The sequence below is a fragment of the Balearica regulorum genome, chromosome 9 (assembly GCF_011004875.1).
Source record: "Balearica regulorum gibbericeps isolate bBalReg1 chromosome 9, bBalReg1.pri, whole genome shotgun sequence".
Taxonomy (NCBI): domain Eukaryota; kingdom Metazoa; phylum Chordata; class Aves; order Gruiformes; family Gruidae; genus Balearica; species Balearica regulorum.
The window spans coordinates 9530820-9552147 of NC_046192.1; the positions used below are offsets into that span (position 1 = coordinate 9530820).

A 21328-nucleotide genomic window follows, 5' to 3' on the forward strand; every position below is an offset into this window, starting at 1 on the left:
CTCCCCTCACTGTGCACGTGCCCTCAAGAGAAGCAGCAAATACCAAAGACTTACCTTCCCCATCCAAATCCCTCGGTTGCCACAGGAGCAGTACAACATGCTTGCAAACAAAGAACCATCTGTGACAAACCAAAGGGATTCACTGCTTTTCTTTTGAAGACTGCTGCACTCAGGAGAGTCCTGCAGGGGCTGAAGACATGCAAATGTGCACAGAACCTCTACCACAGAGAGCAGGAGGAAAGGCCCCAGAGGTGCACTGAAATGTCCTCACGTGGCAGTTTTAGCAGTAAATACAAAGAGTTTGCTGTACAGATACTGAACCCATGGATAATTCATCCACAGCAGAATGACTTCAGCAGAAAAGGTAGTCAGCAGCAGAAACCCACCCACACAACAATAGAAAAAAAAAATAAAAATCACAAAACCACCCTTCTTTTACCTCCCTTAGAAGGAAGTCTCAAACAAATACTTCACAGGGCTCTGGACCCAAATACCCATCAGCTCATCCATGATCCACAACATTGACTGTTCATAATGCAGTTTTATTTTTTCCTTTGTACAAAAACAAATATAAAATTTAAATCCAATAGAAAGTGTATACTAGCAATGACAAGTTTACATTACAGTAAGACAGGACAATGCGATGTGTATCTAACACCACATTAGTTTTAAAACTCTCAGTGATACATGCACTATATAAAATAAAAATTGCTAGAACTTTTAATCTATTTCTACCAAGAATATCCAGGTACCAAGATACTCAAGAACCAAAAGTAATCTTGATAGGCGGTATCTACAAAATGAAACCTTTTCCACACACAAGAAGAAACCAACATTAATAGAAACATTTATCATTCTTTGTTAAAATCCTCTCACAAAAGCCATACATAAAGTTTTTAGTAGATACAGAAAAAGCTCAAAAGTTTGTTAGCGTAGGTAACCATTCAGTAGTTTAGAGAATCTTTTAGACATTTTGAAGAGATACTGTAGTTTTCAATCTGTACTTTTCCCCACAAAGCCAGAACTACGTCGACTCCTGTTTCAAAACCTAGTCAGTGGTTAAAACTAGCTCTTGAGTGAAGTCAAAGAGTAGTGTACAAAATATTTAACAGAACAGGGGTGTGTCACATGAGTCTGTTTACTTCTTGAAGAAAGTCTTTTCCACATTCAAGGTTTGTTTATTTGTCCCATAAACAAGATTGTACCTGAGGGATGAAAGGAAAACAAGGATTACCATAGTCTGTAAATACAGTTAAATTTTTCCATGAAAGCGTAGAGTCCACAGAGCACAGCTGAGCTACCTCATCACAGTCTTGTCTAGCCTCCCTCAAGTTTGTGAGCCCAGGGAAGCGTATGTTTGGATAGGTGGCCAGCGCATATTTCTAGAGACACACAGCTCTGTTGATGCTCTGTGGAGCCTCGGGATGGGGACCACTGCCAGGAGCCTGCTCGTCCCCCGCTGCTGGCAGCTGCAGCTTGTTCCCTACTAACTAGCACATCTATCATCCACATGTCACTGCAAGAAGTAGATGAGTTATTCAAAAGAACTGGGACAGCTCTGCTCTAGCAGAGACAACCTATACTGCAAAGAAGCCATCATCGCTATGTTTGAACACTCACTTCTGTTCACAGCAGGCAGGGGCAACACCCTAGATCCCCAAAGCCCCTACTCTAGCCTTTGCCCTCACACTATTTTACTGTCCATCAGAAAGCTGGGTCCTATTCACCAGTTCACTACCAGTAACAGAGTTATCTCCTCTGCACTCAGGGAAGCTGTGAGTATTAAGGGCTGTTCTTTTGCACCCATGAACCTGCCATGCTTGTTTCTCTTAACTTGGTAGCCAATACTTATTTTCTCCTGTTCTGAATTGTGTTCCAAATAAAATAATCTAATATTAAAGGCATAAAGATATGCTTGCAGGATTTTTTTAAAAAAATAATAGTTATTCAATACCTCCAGTCTTCTTTTATCTCTACTGCATAGCCGATATTCAACTTCTTAGCAAAAAAGTACATACAAATGCTGCTTACCTGTAGGATTGTGCCGGATGAAAAATACAAACGGCCTGTCTACTATGAACCAAGGAGGGGATGACCTGGCTATTAAAATTGCAGCTGGCAAGAAAGATAAGGTTTAAAGTTAGACAAAGCAAATACCACAACACATTATATACTCTATCAAAGTGGAGTTTCCCAGTGTATACTAGAAGCTTGCACAGAGATAAAGGCCCAAAACCCACCAACTTGAAGATTTAAAGGTGCACAAGTCACATTCCTATGGTTATAGGAACCATATTAAAAAGACACAACACAAGACCCACAGAAAGCTAGAAGGAAGTCTTGGGTTGTCACACAAAGGATGTAGTGGCTTAGTCCTTTTTGCCACCTGGATAACCAGGAACATTACATAGGTGGCCAAAGTGTTATCAGAAGACATTTCTCTAGAAGTACGCTTGTTTGTTTCTTAGCGTGTACCAATGGTGTGATCGATATTGACAAGTTGGGATTTTCCCCAAGGTATTGCACAAAATCCAACAACTGATCTGAAGTCAGAGCACATTCCTGCAATGGTCTCAAAGCAGGCTATCTTTGCTTAGTGATATAGCCTTCTAATATAGTTTTCCCAAGTCTGACAGTTATCAGTACAGTTGCTTACTTGTTGCTGCAGAAGCTTTGGTTCCATCTTCACTAACTTCAATTTTTGTCTTTTGCAGAACATGAGATACATGAAGACCTTCTGTTCCTGAAAAACCCAAGGAGAACAGCACTTTCAGTAAAACAAACTGCAAGAGTCCTGAAGTACCTTGTAACTAGCAGCTACACTAGCATGGCCAAGAATAATAAAAGCTGCTACAATCCTGCTGAAATCCTGAAGTTGCAGTGAAGAACACTGCTGGTAATACCTTTGAGTACAGTAACTAGGTTTGTAATTACAAAAAAGTAAATAACCTATCTTACTCCTCCCCATTTATTAGGTTTTTTTAATTTGATGGTCTAAGAGGTGTTCACTTGCATTTTTAGTTTTAATTAAACAAATGACTGAAAAAATGCTATCTGAATTTAAGTTACACTCCCATTTATCTCAATGTCGGGGGGGGGGGGGGCGCGCGCACAAGCACTTGACAAGACACCTTGCTTTCAATGAATCAGGGATTTGTTTTCAAATTAAGCCAGCACAAGACAGACTTTTTTGTTAGATCTCTCTGTAGAAGCTTATCAGGAGTTTAATGAAAACAGAACAGAAATAAGATGACATTTTAGAGCCATGAGTTCAAAAAGTGTCTACACCCCACTTTCAGATACTAATATTTACAGCTCTGGTTTGGTTCAGCCCCTTAAACTGGGAATTTAGTCCTTGAGCTTTCCTACAGCTCAAGAAAGTCATTAAATACATACTTCAGGGAAAAGTTAAATACTACAGGTGCAGTATTTGTTACAGTCTAAGGAATGGTATTGTTAGAAGTCCTGCCATAGATTTTAGACAACGCTTGAGACCCTCAGGTTGTAGTATCAAATCTTAGGATGCTGACCAACATGATTTACTGCTGTAATGCAAGACAAGGGGGAAAAAGCCACTGCAGTGTTCAGTAGCAACCAGTAGCCATGCTTGGCTGGCTACAAAATAGAACTTTGCTGCAATGTCATGGTAACATTATTCAAGACAAAACAGACAACTGCATTGGTAAAGCAGTGCTTTATTCAGGGCCAGAAACAATGAAAAAGGACCACCATGGATTTAAAAAAAAAATTGCCCAAAACTTACTTGTTATTTTTGCAAAGTTTGCCTTTGACTGGTCAAACATATCTGTAATACCAAGTGCTTTCAGAGGGTCCTTTAAGTCTGTTTCTGCTACTGCTGTAAATCTAGTTGGAACAAACAAAAAAAGAATGCATCAGTATTATGCAGGAAAGTTGCCTTAAACACTCTGTTTCTCCTGTATCAAAGGAGATATACGTGTATATGACCCCCAAAACACTCCCTGAAGGAAAAATGGGTTATATAAGTACTTACTTGGGTAAAATAACCTGCACTCTCTTTGCTACCATAGTTGTCATCCAGCTTCCTATTGTTTTTGTGCTGATGTGGGGAATGATAGCAGAGAGTGGCGTTGTGCTTTCAGTAGGCAGAGCAATCAGCATGCTTATCATTTCACCGTGGTATGGCAATTCAATGATATTGTACCACAGCTCATTTGGAGTACTTGTAGTGCCTAAAAAAATAAACAAAACTAGTGAGCCATAATTCTTACAGCCTTAAGTCTCTATTTTACTTTTAGACACCTACTGCTGTAAGAGTCTGTTAGGAAAGCTTTGCCCACATCTTAAAGCTGACTAAAAAAGTCACAGACTGCCTGCCTTCCTGCTAGGCAGCCCTTCAAGAGTGGCATGGGCTCTGTACAGATGCTAGTTTGACAAAAAGCAGTCAGAATGACACCATGAAGCAAATACTCATTTGAGTTTGATATGCATGCTGTTTCCCAGACAAACCTCATCAGCCCAGAGTGGCAAGCTAGCTATGTTAGAAATCACCAGGTCTGTGAATCAGCTGGATCTCTGCTTCAGATCTCAGCTGTCCCAGAACCAACTGAGCACTGAGAAACAAAAAGCAAGAAAAAGCAGCAAACTATCTTTCCAAACTGAAGAGATCTTGTAGACAAGTTCTTTTCTCCAAGAGTTATTGGAAGAGCTCCTGTGTGAAGTAGTCTGTTGCATTTACTTCATTTTCTTGCTTAATAAGGATCTCATTAGGAAGCAGTCTCAAGTCCTTCAAGGTAGTGGAGAGCAGCACTTCGAGGCAGAGCAGGAGGCCAATTAGATGAGGAGTGAGATAGCAACGCCTCCATGAGTCACAGCAAGCGCTGGGAAGACTGTCTTTGAGCAACCCTCTTCTCCAAGTTCCCTTTGGTTACTGAGGGATTTCTGGCACATGACTGGGAAGCAAATGCTTTATATAGGAGTTTCAAGTGAAAACTTGTCAGTTTAACTACAGACAGGGTTTCTGGGAAAGATTTTGGAGAGCAATAAGATCTTATTATGTTTCCACTTTCTTCATGTAAGTCTGCACTTGTCAGCCCAAGCTGAAAATTGACATCTTCATTAGAAATTTAATCTTGTTGCCAGGCTCATGCAACCTGCCTTGACTGAGCTCACATTGCTAGAAAACTGGCAGTATTGCACTTATTTTGCAGTGATTGTGTCAAGCTTGGCGGTTTGATTATTTCCTTTTATTATGACAGTGGTTCTCAGCCTAGGGCCTACAGATCACAATACCAGTTGCATAAGTCAGCCACAGGACAGTAACAAAAGGTCAGCTGCCCAACAGTGAAGCACTACTATCCTGATCTGCTGTGTGCTACTATCATTGCTACTGAGGCATATCAAACAGGAGGGGAGTTAAATCCCATGAGTTGACTGAAGATGAAGATGCTTAAAAAATTTAAACTTTTAAAGATACCTTTGCATGCATGAATAAGATAGAAGCCCTGCGTTAGGATATTCAGAGATACACAACCTAAACCAAGTCCTAACTCTGCAGTATTTCTCTTGTTGCTTTCTAGTCTCTATAGTTTTTAGCCTCAATAGTTTTTCTAGCTTAAACGTAGGCCAACATAATGGAGTTTAACAAGCATCAGAAAAGTCAAAAGCCTCTAAGAAAACAGTCTTGCTAAAGCCTGTCTTAAGTTATGAACTGCTTTCAAACCCCACAGAATAGTATATACACTGCAGTAGGCTTCCCCACCTCCTCCAACTCACCCTTTCAGCAATTACCATCTTAAAATATCACGTTACATCTGCTTTAATACATGGGTTTGGGACAGAGTCACAGCTGTTGGCTTTAACACAAATCTAATATTAGTTGAGCACTACTGACAGTAAAACTGGGCATTTAAAAGCACAGTGGGCCTTGGTTTTTTGATTTATAGCAAGCTGTATTCTCAGGCCTATTTCTCAGACTGTTTAGCACACATGGAAGCTAGTTCAAGCAACACTGCTCTCTTCTTGGAAGAGCACAAGAGAAGATGTTCTTTGATCAGAGCTTCAATCTTACTTTGACCAATAAAATCCCAAAAGGGCTGTAACGCTGAAGCTCTGAAGTACATTGTCAGTCACATCAAGCTGCCTATGTCAGCTCGGAGTCTCTGATGGAAGTCTGGCTGAACCTGCTGAACTTCTTTTCACTTGTGACTCAATTTGAATTTGAAGAGCAGCTTCACACCTTGAGAGATACAGCCAACATACTAACCCTGTGCTCCTCTGGCTCCCACAGGGCTGGGGACTGTGCAAGTTCCATTTCTTTATTATACAGTAAAATATAGATCAATTCTACTCCAATCTTTCTTTCCTATACAGCTCATCACCAGGTAAACCTCAGGGTTCTGTTTCTGTTGGTAGTTTTCCTTTATTCTCACCCCTTAAAAAAAATACGGAATTATTCTTACTGCAAAGCTTAAGTAACATGCAAAGTTCTTAGTTTGGGTACTTCAGGTTTTCCTTTTTAAAGGCAACAGGATAAGGCAAGTACTTTGACAGAGTATTCAGCCTTAAGCAACTGTTAAATACCTTGCACAGCAAGCTTATCCATACCTCAGCAGTAGGAGACATTTCTGTAACACAAATCCTCCTACATCAGCTACAATAAGCAATACCATTAAAACCCTCATGTACAGCAAAGTCTGGTTTCCATTTGAAGGAAAAGAGCAAGTTTTACAACCATTGTTGGTGATAGCGGGAGTTACTGAGCTTACCACAGCGGAAGATAGATAATTGGGACAGCATAGGAACTTGGTAGGTCTTCCCATCAGCTCCATAAAATGGACGTTTCTTTGTATTTTCAGGTCGGAATCGTGATTTCCACAAGCCCTTGAAATACACGGCATTTACTAGAACAAGTCTGGTGAGAGTGCCATCGATATCATCTGGAGCTACAACCTGATCGATCATACCTAGAAGAAATAAAGAGAGTATCTGCTGTCACAATGCTGACCAACTGTTCCTTAAGAACCTGAAGCACATATTACTTTAGAGGCCTCTTGATCTGCAAGTGTGCCAACTCCTCATGGGGCAATACATTTGAGGTCCATAAACCCAACAGTACTCTTTGTCAAAAAGTAAACTTTTGGGATAATTATAAAGCAAACATATCTTGCTAATCCATACAGTGGTGTTACAACTAACAGGGCCTTAGCCTTTCCCGCATGTGAGCAGATTGACATCTACGCCACAGTGGTAATAGTTCCGGCTGAAGCACTTCCCCATTCACACACTGCTAGCAACATTGCTATGCAAAACTGGTGATGTGGTAGAGAAAGAATTTGACAGCCTCATTTCACAAATACCACATCCAACATCATTAACACAGTCCTCACATCCAGGAGGCACTGGTTTTAAACTCAGAGATACCAAACACGTAGTTCAGCTAGACTATGAGTATGTTGCCAAACATGATCTCTGGCTTTAGCATATATAAGCTTGACAGCTAGATACCAAGAGGCTTGAACCATGACGAGTTCTGTCAAGGCAGGGTTAATTAAACATTCTCCACTAAACATGACTCCTAAGAACATGGCCATATCTTGCAAGAGTTTAGTGCAGTAAAAGCAAAAGCTGAACTGCTCTACAGCTTTCCACAAGTCTGATTTACTGAGAAACATGTGAGTTGCTTGGTAGCATCTATTATGTTTGATAAAGCATAGCTCCAATAGAACTCTGCTTGGATTTCTCACCTGTTGTATGAAGGCAAAGAACAGTAGAAGCTCCCCTGATCCCATGGGCAGATGGACACACACACTACACATCCCTCAAGGTCACCAGACAGGCACATCTGCTGGGGCAGTGAGACTGCAGATTCCCGCCCCACCAGCTCCAAAACATCACACTAACACCAGCTTAAAGATGGTTTTCAGCTGCAAGGCAAAGCTTTTTCTGCCTCTCCACCTTTCCCCAGTATTTCCATCTGAATCCAAGATGTCTTGGACAGCACCCTGCCATGCACAAAAAGCACTTGCCCATACTCACCCCTTGTTTCATTTTTCACCCACTGGTTGATGGAATCACATGCTGCATTTGGGTCCTCAAAGTCCACGCTCTTGACACTGCACTGAAACACCTCTTTGTTCCTTGTAACAAAAGGCACTTCCATTTTAAAGCCACTCTTTGCAAAGACTGCATTAGCAATTGTAACAATGTCTTTATTCTTTTTTGAGACTATGAGCCTGTTTATCTTCTTTAACGCTTTACCAACTCCTAGTTGGAAAGAACAAGTTTAATTTAGAATAAGATGATGAACAAACTTTATATGCAACTATTAATGACATGAAAGGTCAGACATTAAGTGCTGGACTAGAAAAGGAGACCAAAGCAGGCATTCTGAGAGGCCTTCCAAAATACCCATTTCTCATCTCTCATCTGAAGAACACTACTGTTTCTTGGTAAAACCACAACCTTCACTGAAGCCTGCTGCCCCTCTAGCTGTCTGCTCAGGATGCTGCCAACAGTGCTGGGGATAATATTGAGGTTCAAGCCCTAGCATGGAGCTACTAACCACACTCTTCCACAGAGCGGACTGTTCCAAAATGTATTTCATGTCATGTAAGCCCAGGTCACCTGTCAGTTCTGTGACAGTGACAGAGTCAAGGGCTCAGCCTGCTCACTCAGAGCCAAGAGGTCTGCAGGTAGTCTTGAACCCCAGAATGCAAAGCAAAAGTTGGTTTCTCACCATCCTTCCTTTCCATTTACTAGAGAATAAAGGAAGCTGTCAATATTTCTACAATAAGGTTCAAGTCAAGTCTTAGTTTAAGACTAGGTCCTGGCCTAAATCAGCTACAAGCAGAAGTCAATGCCTTAACATGTGAGCTGGCCTTTAAAAAAGGAAAAAGGGAAAGCAGCAGGTTCCAGTGCTTACAGTAAAGATCCTTAGGACCTGAAAGCAGCTCGTATGGAGTGCTTGCTAGCTCCTTCGCTGTATGTGAGAGAAGGCATATGGCAGCACAGAAGAACTGCTATGTTCACCATACCCAGTTCTCCCTGTTGTTATGGCTTATGAATGAGTGCTTGTCTACACAGGGAAGCTATTGCCAGGCAAGCAACTTCATGTTCAACCTTCTACTGAACAGGATCCTTGGGTGGCTGTTTTTACAGCAGCTATTAACGGGCTCCCTCTGTTTCCCAATACAATTTAGGCAGAAACATTTCCAGAATGCTTCCTTATGTAGACAAGCTTGAGATAAGATATAAAGGGAATAAATTAGTTGAGAGTTATTCTCTTAGCTGCATATAAGAAAAAGCCTCAGATGGCTTTGCTGTTTCATGTATCATGAATGCTTTAGCAGTCCCATTTGTATGAATTGCTACATGTTCACTCTCCAGTATTATGGGCAAATTCTTTTGGAGAACATACCATAACAGAGGTTCTCAAACTGTATTCTGTGGACCACTGGTGGTCCACGGAGCACTTTCTGGTGGTCCGGGGAGAGCTGGCTGGTCTCATGATGCTGGCTCTCCTCTTTGCTTCCAGCTGCTAAATTGCATTAAAAGACAGCTAAAGATAAATTAAATACTTCCCAACTATTACCTTTCCAAAGAAGCAGTTACTGTAGTTGCCAAAGGACTGTAAGGCAATCATGAACAAGAGCAGAGATCTGTGCAAAGACCTAGGTAGCATCCCATAACACGGCCCTGTAACAAGGTACTGGCTACCTTCTAAGGAGTTTGAGAACCTCTGTGTCTCAATTAGAATTAGAAAGTCTGCAGGCCGAATAAAACCAGTTGATCTAACACTTCAAAATTTTTGCAAGTACTTATATTTTGAGCATTCCAATGTTCTTAAAGTTGATTATCCCATGAAGAGATTTCAATCTACAACATTTAGATCTCAAGCTGATAAATCATTTTGCTGTACTTTAAACCCAGAACCAAAACAGCAAAGCAAATGAAGACAGGACAACGAGTTATATGATAATACTGCTCAAGATTTAAATGTGCACTTACCTCTTGAAGTGTTCCCTATTCCTGGAAGGCAGAATGCTGGCACTAAATTGTTAAGTCTTCCTGGCAAACACTCACAAAAATACTCAGCATGCAAAGTAAAGCAGCAAGAACCTTCAGCCTACACCCTCTCAAGGGGCAGACATCGGCAGAGGAATACACACACAGATGCATGCGGTGTCAGAGACAAGCAGAAATGGCTGTTACAAGAGGGCACTACCAGAACTACAGATTCAGGGATCTTGACAGCAGAAAACACAAATGAACAAAACTGAAGAGCATCAAAGTGCAAGTATCAATTGCATGGTTAGAGCTTGCATTGCTTTCAATGTGACAACAAGAAATATTCTCTTGCCCTGTTATCTAAGGAGTGGCACATTAAGGACTGTTCAGTACAGCCTTGAAATGGAGTACTGCAGACTTCCTGCATAGTGCTGGCACGGGACTGCCATCCACACTGTTCTGAAAAATCAATTTTGCAAGGACAAAGGCAGTTCCAGCCAGGGCCCTGAAGTCGTTAAAGCTGCTTATAAGCCAGTTCAAGTATACATGTACATGTCCATACCCAAATTGCCAATTACCTTCAAGCGTGTCCATTTTGTGCTTTGGTAAACAGAGTTAATTGGTGTATGATGCAATCTACCACACTTTGAAAGCCATCTCAAACAGCATGAAGATTCTAACAAAACACCCAAAACCACCTTAGGAATCACTGACCATTTACGCTGTATCTCATCATAGTTGTCAGCTGCTTCTTTGTCTTGCCATCAGCACCCAGCTGCAACACCCCCAGGACTGATGCAATCCCATGAGGAGAAACAACAACATTGTCCTGAGGCTTAGCTTTCACTATCTGATTGAAGACCTGGATCCCAACATCAGAGCTAAGTTCCTCCAAAGGATAAAAACTGAACTGGGAACATACAGATGTTAAAGTCCCAAGAACAAAGAGAAGTGGGAAGTGCCAGTTCATGATTTCTGGTTGGAGATACCTTAAGAGAACAAGAGGAGAAAGTTAAGTCATAAGTACAGCATTTTTATTTTCAACTTAAATTCTTATTTACCTAAAAAGCAGGCAAGTCTTGCACATGCTCCCCGCACTGTTCACAGAGCTCTGGCAATGGGACTCACACCTGCATTTTACTGCTACCAGTATTTTAGGTCTAGAGGTTTCCAAAAGCAGAGATAACCACAAAACAGCTAGATATCAGTGACTATACAACAGGACAAAAGCCACCAAGTTGGGAGACTACCTCCCACCACACACCAGTTAGTTTTGTGTTTCAATTAAATGGAGCCTTGGCATTCTATTTAAACTGCCCTTTAGGATAAATTAGTGCTAAGAAGCCTTGTGGTATGGTCCTCGCCCACTAAGATATGATGTACATTTTATACAATCATTTTCTGCAGTGAACAGAAGCATGTATACATATGCAAACAGACCTTCTGTTGTGGGAATTTACACCTGCCTAGAATAATAAGTTAGCTGCATAACTGGCATTTTCCATGATGGGAATACAGAAGGTGGCTTTTAGATTTCAAAATGCAAGGTTCAGTTTGGATCTTAGCCCATACTTTTCCATTTAAGAAAATTCAGCAGCTAATGAGTACAGAAGGAAGGTCACATTCAAAATGGGTCAGTCTTCATCTGCAGATCTAGCACCTAACAGAACTCAGTATCGTTACACCCATGACCTCCTAGGAACTATGGCACAAGCAGCAGCAACAGTTTGTTCATGACCTCTCAGAACAGATTAGAGAACCAAGCCCAAGTCTTAAACACTGGCTACTGTAACTACTAGGCTGTATTTCCTCCTCATGGAAGTGTATTCAATCCCTTTTTTGTTAGGGCAAACAGGTACTTAGAGGAACAGTCACGCAATAATCTCCTGTTTCATGAAATTAGGTTCCCTGCTCTCACCTTTGAGAAGTTTAACCACAACATTTTCATTTTAAGACATTTCAGTTGCACAGTTCAAGAGTCCCAACTTCTATTTTGAGACCAACAAGCAAGCCTGCTCCCCATTGAGCTGACTGTGGAGCCCCAAGAGCACGCTTAGGTGTTAGGCTCTCAGAGACACTGAGCAGTCAGCTAGTTCACCGAAGGCTGATCGGGCTGCAGAAGATATACAACTGATTAAAATGTCATTTGCATACCACATGCAAACCCCCAAAACAGGTGTCTCCTCCACTCGGGCCCTCTGCTCAGCAATGCTGGCTCCATCAGCCCCCGAGCCGGAGGCCAGCAGAGACGCAGCGTGCGGGCGGGAGCGCGTTTCGGCTGGGGCGTTATTCACAGCCGTCTCCCACTCACACAAAAGGGCGTACTGCACCCAGGAGCTCTGCCATTGCACAGCCTACCTACGCTGCCAAGTTCAAACCATGCTGGAGCACTTGATCACCAGAAAACCAGCTGGTGTTTGTACAGATTCATTTAATCATCTTTTAATAGCATGTACTTTAACTGTGCTAAAACACTTGAAAGTAACAAATACAGCATTTCCACTTTCTTCTACACCATTTCAGGGAACAGAATTGGCTTTGTCAAAGTTTGCCATTGCAGCACTAAATAAACCAAATGCTGAACATGAGATAGAACAGGAGTTGAGAATCTTTCTCCCCCCAACCCAACTGTTAGTATAGCTGTGACCAGAGGAACCTGTTGGACTGATCTAAGTTATGCAAGAAAAAGTGAAAACACTGTCCTACAAAGCAGGTTAACAGCCCGCCCACTAATTAAGTCTTTCCCATCAACCTACTAATCCCTCAAGCAGTTTTGAAGTCACTGCAGTACATACAATCCCTTCCAAAGGAGCTCCAGACCAGCCATCAGCTGGCACTACTCAAGCCCAGTCTGAAAACTAGGCTGATTTGGGCAGCTGCAGCAGAGACCCACAGGAGGAAAACCCAAACGCCATCTGACCTGAAGGAGGTTACGCAAGTCCCTTCCTAGATTTGTCCTGCCTCCTGCACCACTGGGTACTGCAGGAAGCGGTCGTGGGGAGGGCCAGCCCGACAGGGAAAGTGAGCTTGTACTTTTATTTGCTAAAAGTGTTAAGGAATATTAAGTGTTCTTTGATACCAGCACAAGCAAACAACCTGAAATCTCTAGTTTTGTTCTTAGGGGGAAGGCTTCCCTCTCTCCCAGGCCGCCGCTCTACACCAAAGGCAATGCTGCCTTGCAGGGGGCAAGTGTGGCTTGCCACTCCAAGAGAAGCTATGGTTTGGGTTTAAGGGGGTTTTTTGGTCGTTTGGTGACCATCTCTTCTTCCTACCCATAGATCAAGGGGCACTTTAAACAAAAATTCTTAATCCAAGTACTAATCATACTTTTACCTTTACCTAGTACCTTGGCAAAAAAACCCCAAACCCACAACTATTAGAGATTCTTAGTAGACGCACTTACAAGTAAGCAAACAGTTAATGTTGGTGCAATACAGCCCATCCCATGTAGTGATGGAGACCAAGGACAGTGACAGACAACGCAATCACAGAGCACACAATTTGAGCTGTAATTTGAAAACCCCGCTTTTGATTGAGGCAACTCCACCTGATCCAGCCAGCAAACCAGAAGCTATCGGGCTATTTTGAGCACATCTACCCTTGACACATCACATTGCCAGAAGTATATTATGAGGACAAAGACAGGAGTGACACTTCCGTGAAACCAGATAAAATGTTTCATGGTCATTTATGTACTGCATCTGTGCAAGCCTAACTGAAGTCAGACATTTCTCTTCTTTGCCTTTACCACAATATATTGCAAGTCCCAAGTTTTCTACTTCATTGGTGACAGCTACCAACAGCCTTGCATTTTCCCCATGACACATGTGCAAAGCCTTGTCAAAACAACCCAGCTCTGCTCCCAACACCACTGCTGCAGGATTTTGGTTTTTTTTTTTTTTTTTTTTTTGTTTCAAGGAAAAACTATTACCTCCTGCACCTGGTTTCCCCAGAGGTCTCCATGCTCACCTAACCTCTCCCTCCTGCTATGCCATTAAGGCAGGTTGGTCTCCCTTTTGGAGCACAATCTCTAGCAGATACCTATTCAAGAAGTGAAACAACATTGTGCAGCAATGTTAGCACAGGAAAAGTGTAAAACTGCTTTTCAGCAATAGTAACAGAGCAGTTACTTCTCAGTCCTGTCATACCCGTTGTATAGGTTAACCAGCTAACTGAGGAGCTAACTTTATCTTTGAGTAGAAGTGACATTCATATTATTAATGTTTCTGGCATAGGTTTCAGTATATTCAACTTCTCTGCTGTTCAGTAATATGAAGTACATTTGCATATCCTGAAAAAAAGAAACAGCTTAAGTACAGTGCAAGGAGAAAAAAATCCAAAAGGATGTAAGATGTGTAGGTTGAAAAACAGTTGACCTGCTATACAGAATACCAACAAGCTTTCAACAAGCTTTCATAACACTGAAGCTAAAAACTTAGTGATAGTTAAATTTTAATCTAATGCTTCAGAAAGCCAAACAAAAATACAAGCTAGGCATTTCTTTCCTTATGACCTTTATATTTTTACAAAATTAACTGAGGAGGAGGAAGGTATATAGGCAAATTCATTTACATAAGTGTGGGCTTTTGAAAGATGCTGAACTAAAGAAAAATCCCTCTTCAAGGTAGGCTGCCCACTTCTTAGACTGAGAACTTAAAGGAAGGACAACATCCCACAACTTAAACTTCTGAACAGGCAACCGAAATACTGACACTGACCCAATGAAATGCATCTAGAGAATAATAAAAACCAGCAAACGAATATAGTTTGCTATGCATATCCAGTTCTTAACACTAACACAAAAGTTTCTGAACAAAACAGATAACAGCATCACGCAAGGAGTTGTAAGAGGTGCCTTGTCCCGCAGCAAGCGTACCGAAAGCTCCAATATTCCACCTGCCTCACTGAGCGGCACTATACCACAAGTCTGTACACCATCCTAAATTAGTTACTACCCATACCTATCTGTAGAGCCTAAGTTTAAGCCCCTGTGTATTGTTAGACAAATAGTCTAGTTGGGCACAGAGCTCTGGGGAAGGCAGGAGAGGAACACCACAGCGTGTTACATCTGCACTGGTAATTTTGCATTGTTTGATGACAGATGATGAAATGTCTTCAGGCTACCAATCTCCGGATGACCTCAGCCACTAGCCAGTGTTGCAAACACTTACCCTCACATATACTAGGCAGCACACTCAACTCTCACTATGCTCAGCTATTCAGATCGCCCACATAATGCACAGCTTAAGTTTTTGGCCAAAATTATTATGGCAGTATTTGTGTCAATGAAGACGACATGATGCTTTTGGCCTGCTTGCTACAAAAGCAAAGTTACATTGATATGGACTGTTTGATCTGGATCTAGAAAGGCATTTGGTGGAGCAGGGAGAAGCTACGTCTTCAGCCCCAGGCACAAAAAGTTGCTGAGCGTGGATATCCTCCTACAGGAAAGGACTAGCTTCGGAAGGACTTCGTTTTCAGAGAGCCAGCCTGAGCTGCTGCACTCTTCCCGAGAGGAAAAGTTAGTTTGGTTCAAGATCAGAGGCAAAAAACACGAGCTGGAAAAATACCCACATTTAAAATGTAAGTTTGAAAAAAAAGACCTGTCCCAGAGAGCCTGAAGAACACTTTGAAGTGAACTGAGAAAGAAACAGTGAACTGTACTTGGATTTTTAGATATCTGTACCAACTGCACTAAGTACTGTATGTATGTTAGTATCCTATGAGACACCTCCAAGTGTTTATTTTGAAGCCTGACTTCAACAGCAATCAGATATGACCCAAAAGGCTCATTCTTGCAGCTGCAAGATGGATTCTACAGTTTCTTTAAAGACATATCAAACATAAGGAAGTTTAGACACCAGACTTCACTTCTGTGAACAGCTATAACCAAACCAGCACCAAGCACATCTAAACAGCATCTTGCAGCATTGCTGGTCTCACTGTATCGAGCCCAAAAAGCTCAGAGCCCCTGAGCCCACCTGGCAGGCACTGGGCAGCCTGTGTGCCCAGAGAAACTCAGCCTGGGACAAACATTCAGGGACTTCTCCAAGTTTGAGATGTTGATGTTTCCTTGTCAGTGCCATCTGTGCTACTAATTTAAAAGTCTTATTTCAACTGACATGTGAGCTCAAAGAAAGTAGTTTCACTTCAGGCATTTAACTAACTCTCTCCAGCAGGACTGAATAAATACTCCAACTTGTTAATAGTCATTTAAGGAGCTGGCTGAGCACACAGCAATTGTTTCTCCAAAGCAATGAGGCCACTCTGGTTGCAATGGGAAGGTCACATGCTGGGTCTTGTTTTTCAGATGATGCACATTTGGCAGCATATTAAAACACTCAAGCCTGTTGGTAGGCTTCTCCTCTCCCCCTCACAGGTGTTCACAACTCCCCTCTGCCTAAGCCTCTTATATGCCAAAGCCTTCAGCATCTTCTCCTACCATGCTGCTTAGCCCCTGCTACATCTAAACATGCTTTTGGGTTTGGAGCAGCAGGACAGACGGTCTGAATACAGGTGACTTCAGAAGTGGCTTCTTCCGCACAGCAGAACTGTGGAATGTTTCATCTTTCTCCAGGTCTTCTGGTACATCCTGAATGTCAGCTCTTCCCTTTCGTCTAATGACTCTTTCCAGTGCTTCTTACTTTAAAGGAGTGAGGAAAAACCCCACAGATACAAAAATAAAACCCACGTTATATCAACATGTCAGGTCACATGAAAAATATCTAACATAACAAAACAGATTTTTATTACTCAATACCTGGAAGGTTTAGTATATGCAGAACATTACTAAGAAAGGATGATTGCTAGCTTTTAAGCAGCTCAGAACTTACAGTGCTCTCAAGAGGAGTAAGTTACTGTAAACATGAGATAAACATGACTTGTACACAGAGATAAGCTGGAAGTTTTTTTTAAAAAAAAATTTTGTATGTTAAGATACTGGTCTGACTTCAGGCACTACAGCCAATGTTGCACACAACTGCAACAAGCATGGTACTGGTTCTAAGGCTTTCCTCTCTCAACCTTACTCCTTTCTCTGCTATTTCTAATTCTCTCAGTTTGTTAGTGCTTTTGTGTTTGTTTCAAGATGGACTGTCTCCATCTGGAACACCTCCCTTTCAGCTGTGTCCAGCCTCCCCTGCCAAGGGGGAATTTCCCAGCAGAGCGTCGTCTTGTAAAACTGGCTGGCCTCAGACAGGAACCATCTCTTTGTCCAAGCACAGCTCCCATATGAGCAGCAAGGTGGAGTTTAGTGCTTTTTTTACAAAGAGCCCCAACCACCACTTCTTGGGAGTTTCCATTTAGCATGAAGAACGGACAGACAAGCTCCATTCAAGACTTCCTGCAGGCTCATGACTAGTGTCTCCTGTTCATAAGCCAGACTGATTTTTCTCACCAGTATCTGTCTTCCACAGCCTTAGGTGGTGGTTCATGGTAGTTCACTGCATGATTTCACCACTTTGTCATAACCATACCACAACTAGACAAGCAGTATTCAGAGTTTCGAGAATAGAGATAGGCATTTATGTATCATTTGCTTTTACTTCCATCCCTCATTTACACATAATTTAAAAAGCCAACTTGAGCTCTGCTTCATGAAGCAAACACACAGTTGGCTGATACCACAGGGCAGGGGGCTTACAAAGACAGTTCTGGGACTTTATGGTTCTACCACCGTTTTCAAGTTTTACCCATTCTCTCATTACAGTACAACAATGATTGTTAAAGTTTCTATGTGTTATTTACTCCTGTATTTAGAGCAGAGTTTCCACAGCCTTCTCTAAGATCTATTATCAAGTCTTACAGTATCAGGAAGATTAAAGAGAATTATGTTTTTAATTTACTGGTGTCTCTTTATTAAATAAGTGGTTTCGTTGATCTTAAGTTCTTTATGCAATGTGGTTATTTTAACATAATGAAGAAACAGCATGGGACAGTCAGCCCATCATGACTAATGCTGCAGAACCAGTTTCCCAAAGAGATACAGCACAGTGGTGTCCCACAACATGGCAGTGAGGATATACCCTCTTGCTCTGGATTCACCCAGTAGAGGGAACAATGGTTCAACAATTAAAACATTTGCCTAAAAGTTAGCAGCAGGTTCATATCCCAGGCTTCCATTTTAAAGTTTTATGGAAGAAAAGCCTCGTGGAACCACAGTTCCCATATTTACTGCACGTTAACAGTGCTCACTATGCAAGTACAGGCTCATTAAGAGCCAAGGGCAAATGGGATTGCAAGCTCCCATTAACAAGGTACAGGGTATTAACTCTTTGGTAATGAGCTGCGTAAGTATAGATTTATGAGGTAACTCCACAAGGTGCTGGACTAACAACAGCTGGTGTCTTACCAACTCAGGTCCCTCACCGCCACCCTTACCTTAACTCCCACTTTTGCTATAGTGTTTGGCCACCTTTTCTTCCTTAAAGAATATTAAAGGGAAACCCAGTACATTTCCACTTGTTGCAGGACTCATCTGTTACCAGGACTCTCACTTCCACACCCCTGCAGAGCCAACTGAAATTTGCTCCTTCTCTCCCCAGGTCAATGTTAACCTGCTGGTCAGTGGCACATGCTCCGTCTCCCGCAGATCCAGGCTGAGAGAGCAGGAACAGCCTTGTGGAGATGGCTCCACGGCCACTTTGAGACTGCATGGAGAGCTGTGCTTGGAGCAGATTGAACATCCAGAACTTCCCAGTACACGTCCTTCTTCAGAAGGGTTAAGATACTAATAGCTGTTTTACTCAGTCCCAGAGAACTGTCAAGTAAAGAAAAAAGTCTTTGTAAAAAGTAACAAAAGCTAAAGACATAGAATCATGTCCCCAAACCAACAGTGAAAATTTCAGTAGAGCTTTGGCAAGGCATGCATGTTGCTGCAGAGCAGAAGATAAACGATTCTTTGCCTTCATATTCTACACCTTCATATTCTACACCTAGGTTTCGTTTACTCTACAAAAGCAGCACTTGTATTTCCTATTAAACCACACCCTGTGAAGCCCAGTTCCCATCATTCCACACTGTATGGTTCAGTCTGGGTTTACAGCACAACTGAAAATGGGGGTTTCTATGTAGCAATAATATTTTTGTACTTCTGGGAAGCTGAGAGAGATGGCAGGAACACTGTTCTATTTACTTCACTTGTCATTGGAGCTCTGCAGAGTGATAGGTGACTAGCCCTTTATTTATTAATCACACTGTACCACATTTATAATCAACAGCTTCCTACTTGCAAGGGAATTTAGAAACTCTGTTCTCATCTGAAATACTAGGTAACAAACGTAACTCTTAGAATGTAATATAGCCAAGGATTAAAGTTATTAATATTTAAAACAAGAAAATCATTGATTTTCTATCTCTAGGACAGCATCACTGAAACAGAATTAAGCTCACAGAAATCTCAGGTATTAGTTTTCTAGTGGCTTTTTCTCAACCATTTCAGAACTAGTTTAAAGGTTACCCAAAAAGGATATGGATATTCACATTTTTCTTTACAACATATAGACATTTACTCATATTCTTCCTTTCCCCCTCCCTAGCTTCAGAAGCAGACCCAGCCAACCACTAAAGCATCAGAAGCCACAGATGCTGTAAGGATGCAGGAATCGCATGCAGCAAGGATTCAGGAATGAAGCATTGTGCTGGGAACCCTAACTGTATATGCAGATAGACACCCCCTCGGTCAGCTGCAAGAGGACTTACATTAACCAGTTAATAAGAATTAACATTTAGAAAACCTGTATTTAAGAAAACACACTCTTTTCATTATTCTGACCTCACTTCCAATTAATCCCAGTGGCTTTACTACAGGTTTCTGGAAAGGCCAGACCTAAATTTCCATTAAAAAAAGGAACAACTGAATATGAACTATGCACAAGAATCCTGCAAGAGCAGGTCACGACCTGGTATATTAAACCATCTGATTCAGTTCAGATTGAAAGTTTGTAGGCTGAGCTGTGAGCTGCGTTGGCTGAGAAGCCTCCGCGCAGTCCACTGCTATTTCTGTAACGCAGATGACGAACCTCAGTAGAGGAAGTAGGCAATTAGCTGGGAAAGCAGCCTCTTAAACTGAGCTGCCAGAGCAGCTGGAGGCCTCAAGCTTGCTTCATTGCTGAGAAAGCTACATGAACTACTCCTTCTAGAAAAGGAAGGTATATAGTAAGATGGAGACATACAGCTAAGAGCTAAATCCACCAGCTTCCACATAGGATTTCTTAGATTGCTTAAGGATGTAAAGTACAAAGATAACAGAATGCAAGAAGAAAAGTTAGCGGTATGTCCAGTTCTCCTCTTGTTTTTGTACCTGTAACCTGTCAGGGCCAGTGACAGAGACTGCCCCTCCTCCTATTAAAGCAAGAAACCTCAAAACCCACTCACAACCTTTGGCCAACAGAAGCTTGCAGTTCAGACCAGATGACACAGCCATCTCAGAAGCAGCGAGGACCATCACTAAATATCACAACATGCCCTTCTGCAGGAATAGGTGTTCAAAGTTCAAGTTGTTAAATAAGAAAAGCATTTAAGAAAACAAAGCTTGGTCAAAGCTACATAGCTGACGAACGTGAATTCATATCATGTGCACATCAGCTGAACTAAGAGAACTAAGATGTACCAACATTTCTCAATACTGCTGCTGGAGACCCCAGTGTGATTTACAACTGTAGCTTAGAGTCTGTTGACAACTAATATTTGTCACAAACAGTTTCTACCTACATGCTGAGGCCACTACATACACACAGCCTTGAGCAGGGTCTTCAGTTCAGAACTCGCTGGTAATTGGTCTTGATGCCTTCCATCATTGTTCTCGTGGTCCCAAGATTCTAAAAAACTTCAGGACACTGTTTCTAAAGCCCAGGAAGAGAACAAGAGGCTGCCTGAAGCATATGGTTTACATCATGCTGCTGAGTATGGTCAGCAAGACTGAGATTTCCACCATGGGGAGATCAATCCACAAGATAAATATGCTTTCATACTTAAACCACTTTGCGGCATATTTATCAGACCCCAGCATGAGTCACCTCCTGATTTCAGCCTGGAAATAAGGAAAAGCATCTTTCTGACTGTTAAAGGTGAACACCAGACCACAGACAAGATACAGTAGCTGCCAAAACTCGTGTTTCCACAGACACTGCTCAAGAGGAGGTACTAAAGGATAAATAAAGCAATTCAGCTAGCAGTTAAGTGTATTTCAAGGCCATGACAAACAACTCAAGAAACTATGGCCCATGCTAGTATTACCACTAAAACTGCCCCATCATGTTCCTGTCCATGATCACTGGCTCCAACTTCAGCCGTTACCTCCTCTGTGCTTGCAGAAGTATTCATGTAGTTGAGTCATGAACTA

At 41.9% G+C, this 21328-nt stretch overlaps 1 protein-coding gene across 6 annotated transcripts in view; it reads right to left on the reverse strand.

The window, feature by feature from the left end:
- Window positions 1-521: 521 nt before the first annotated feature.
- The window catches only part of SERPINE2 (serpin family E member 2), a 57428-nt gene continuing 36621 nt past the window's right edge, over window positions 522-21328 (reverse strand). For 3 of the 6 annotated variants that reach the window (XM_075761015.1, XM_075761014.1, XM_075761011.1), the window contains exons 2-10: window positions 10702-10976; window positions 9398-9517; window positions 8017-8244; window positions 6747-6944; window positions 4013-4211; window positions 3764-3864; window positions 2657-2743; window positions 2032-2115; window positions 522-1205 (exon numbers count right to left, since the gene is read on the reverse strand). In XM_075761015.1, the coding sequence (XP_075617130.1) occupies window positions 1168-1205; window positions 2032-2115; window positions 2657-2743; window positions 3764-3864; window positions 4013-4211; window positions 6747-6944; window positions 8017-8244; window positions 9398-9517; window positions 10702-10957 (1311 nt within the window). In that variant the 5' untranslated portion in view covers window positions 10958-10976 and the 3' untranslated portion in view covers window positions 522-1167. The remainder of the gene's footprint in view (window positions 1206-2031; window positions 2116-2656; window positions 2744-3763; window positions 3865-4012; window positions 4212-6746; window positions 6945-8016; window positions 8245-9397; window positions 9518-10701; window positions 10977-21328) is intronic. The other 3 variants (XM_075761016.1, XM_075761013.1, XM_075761012.1) reach the window with 2 other exon arrangements.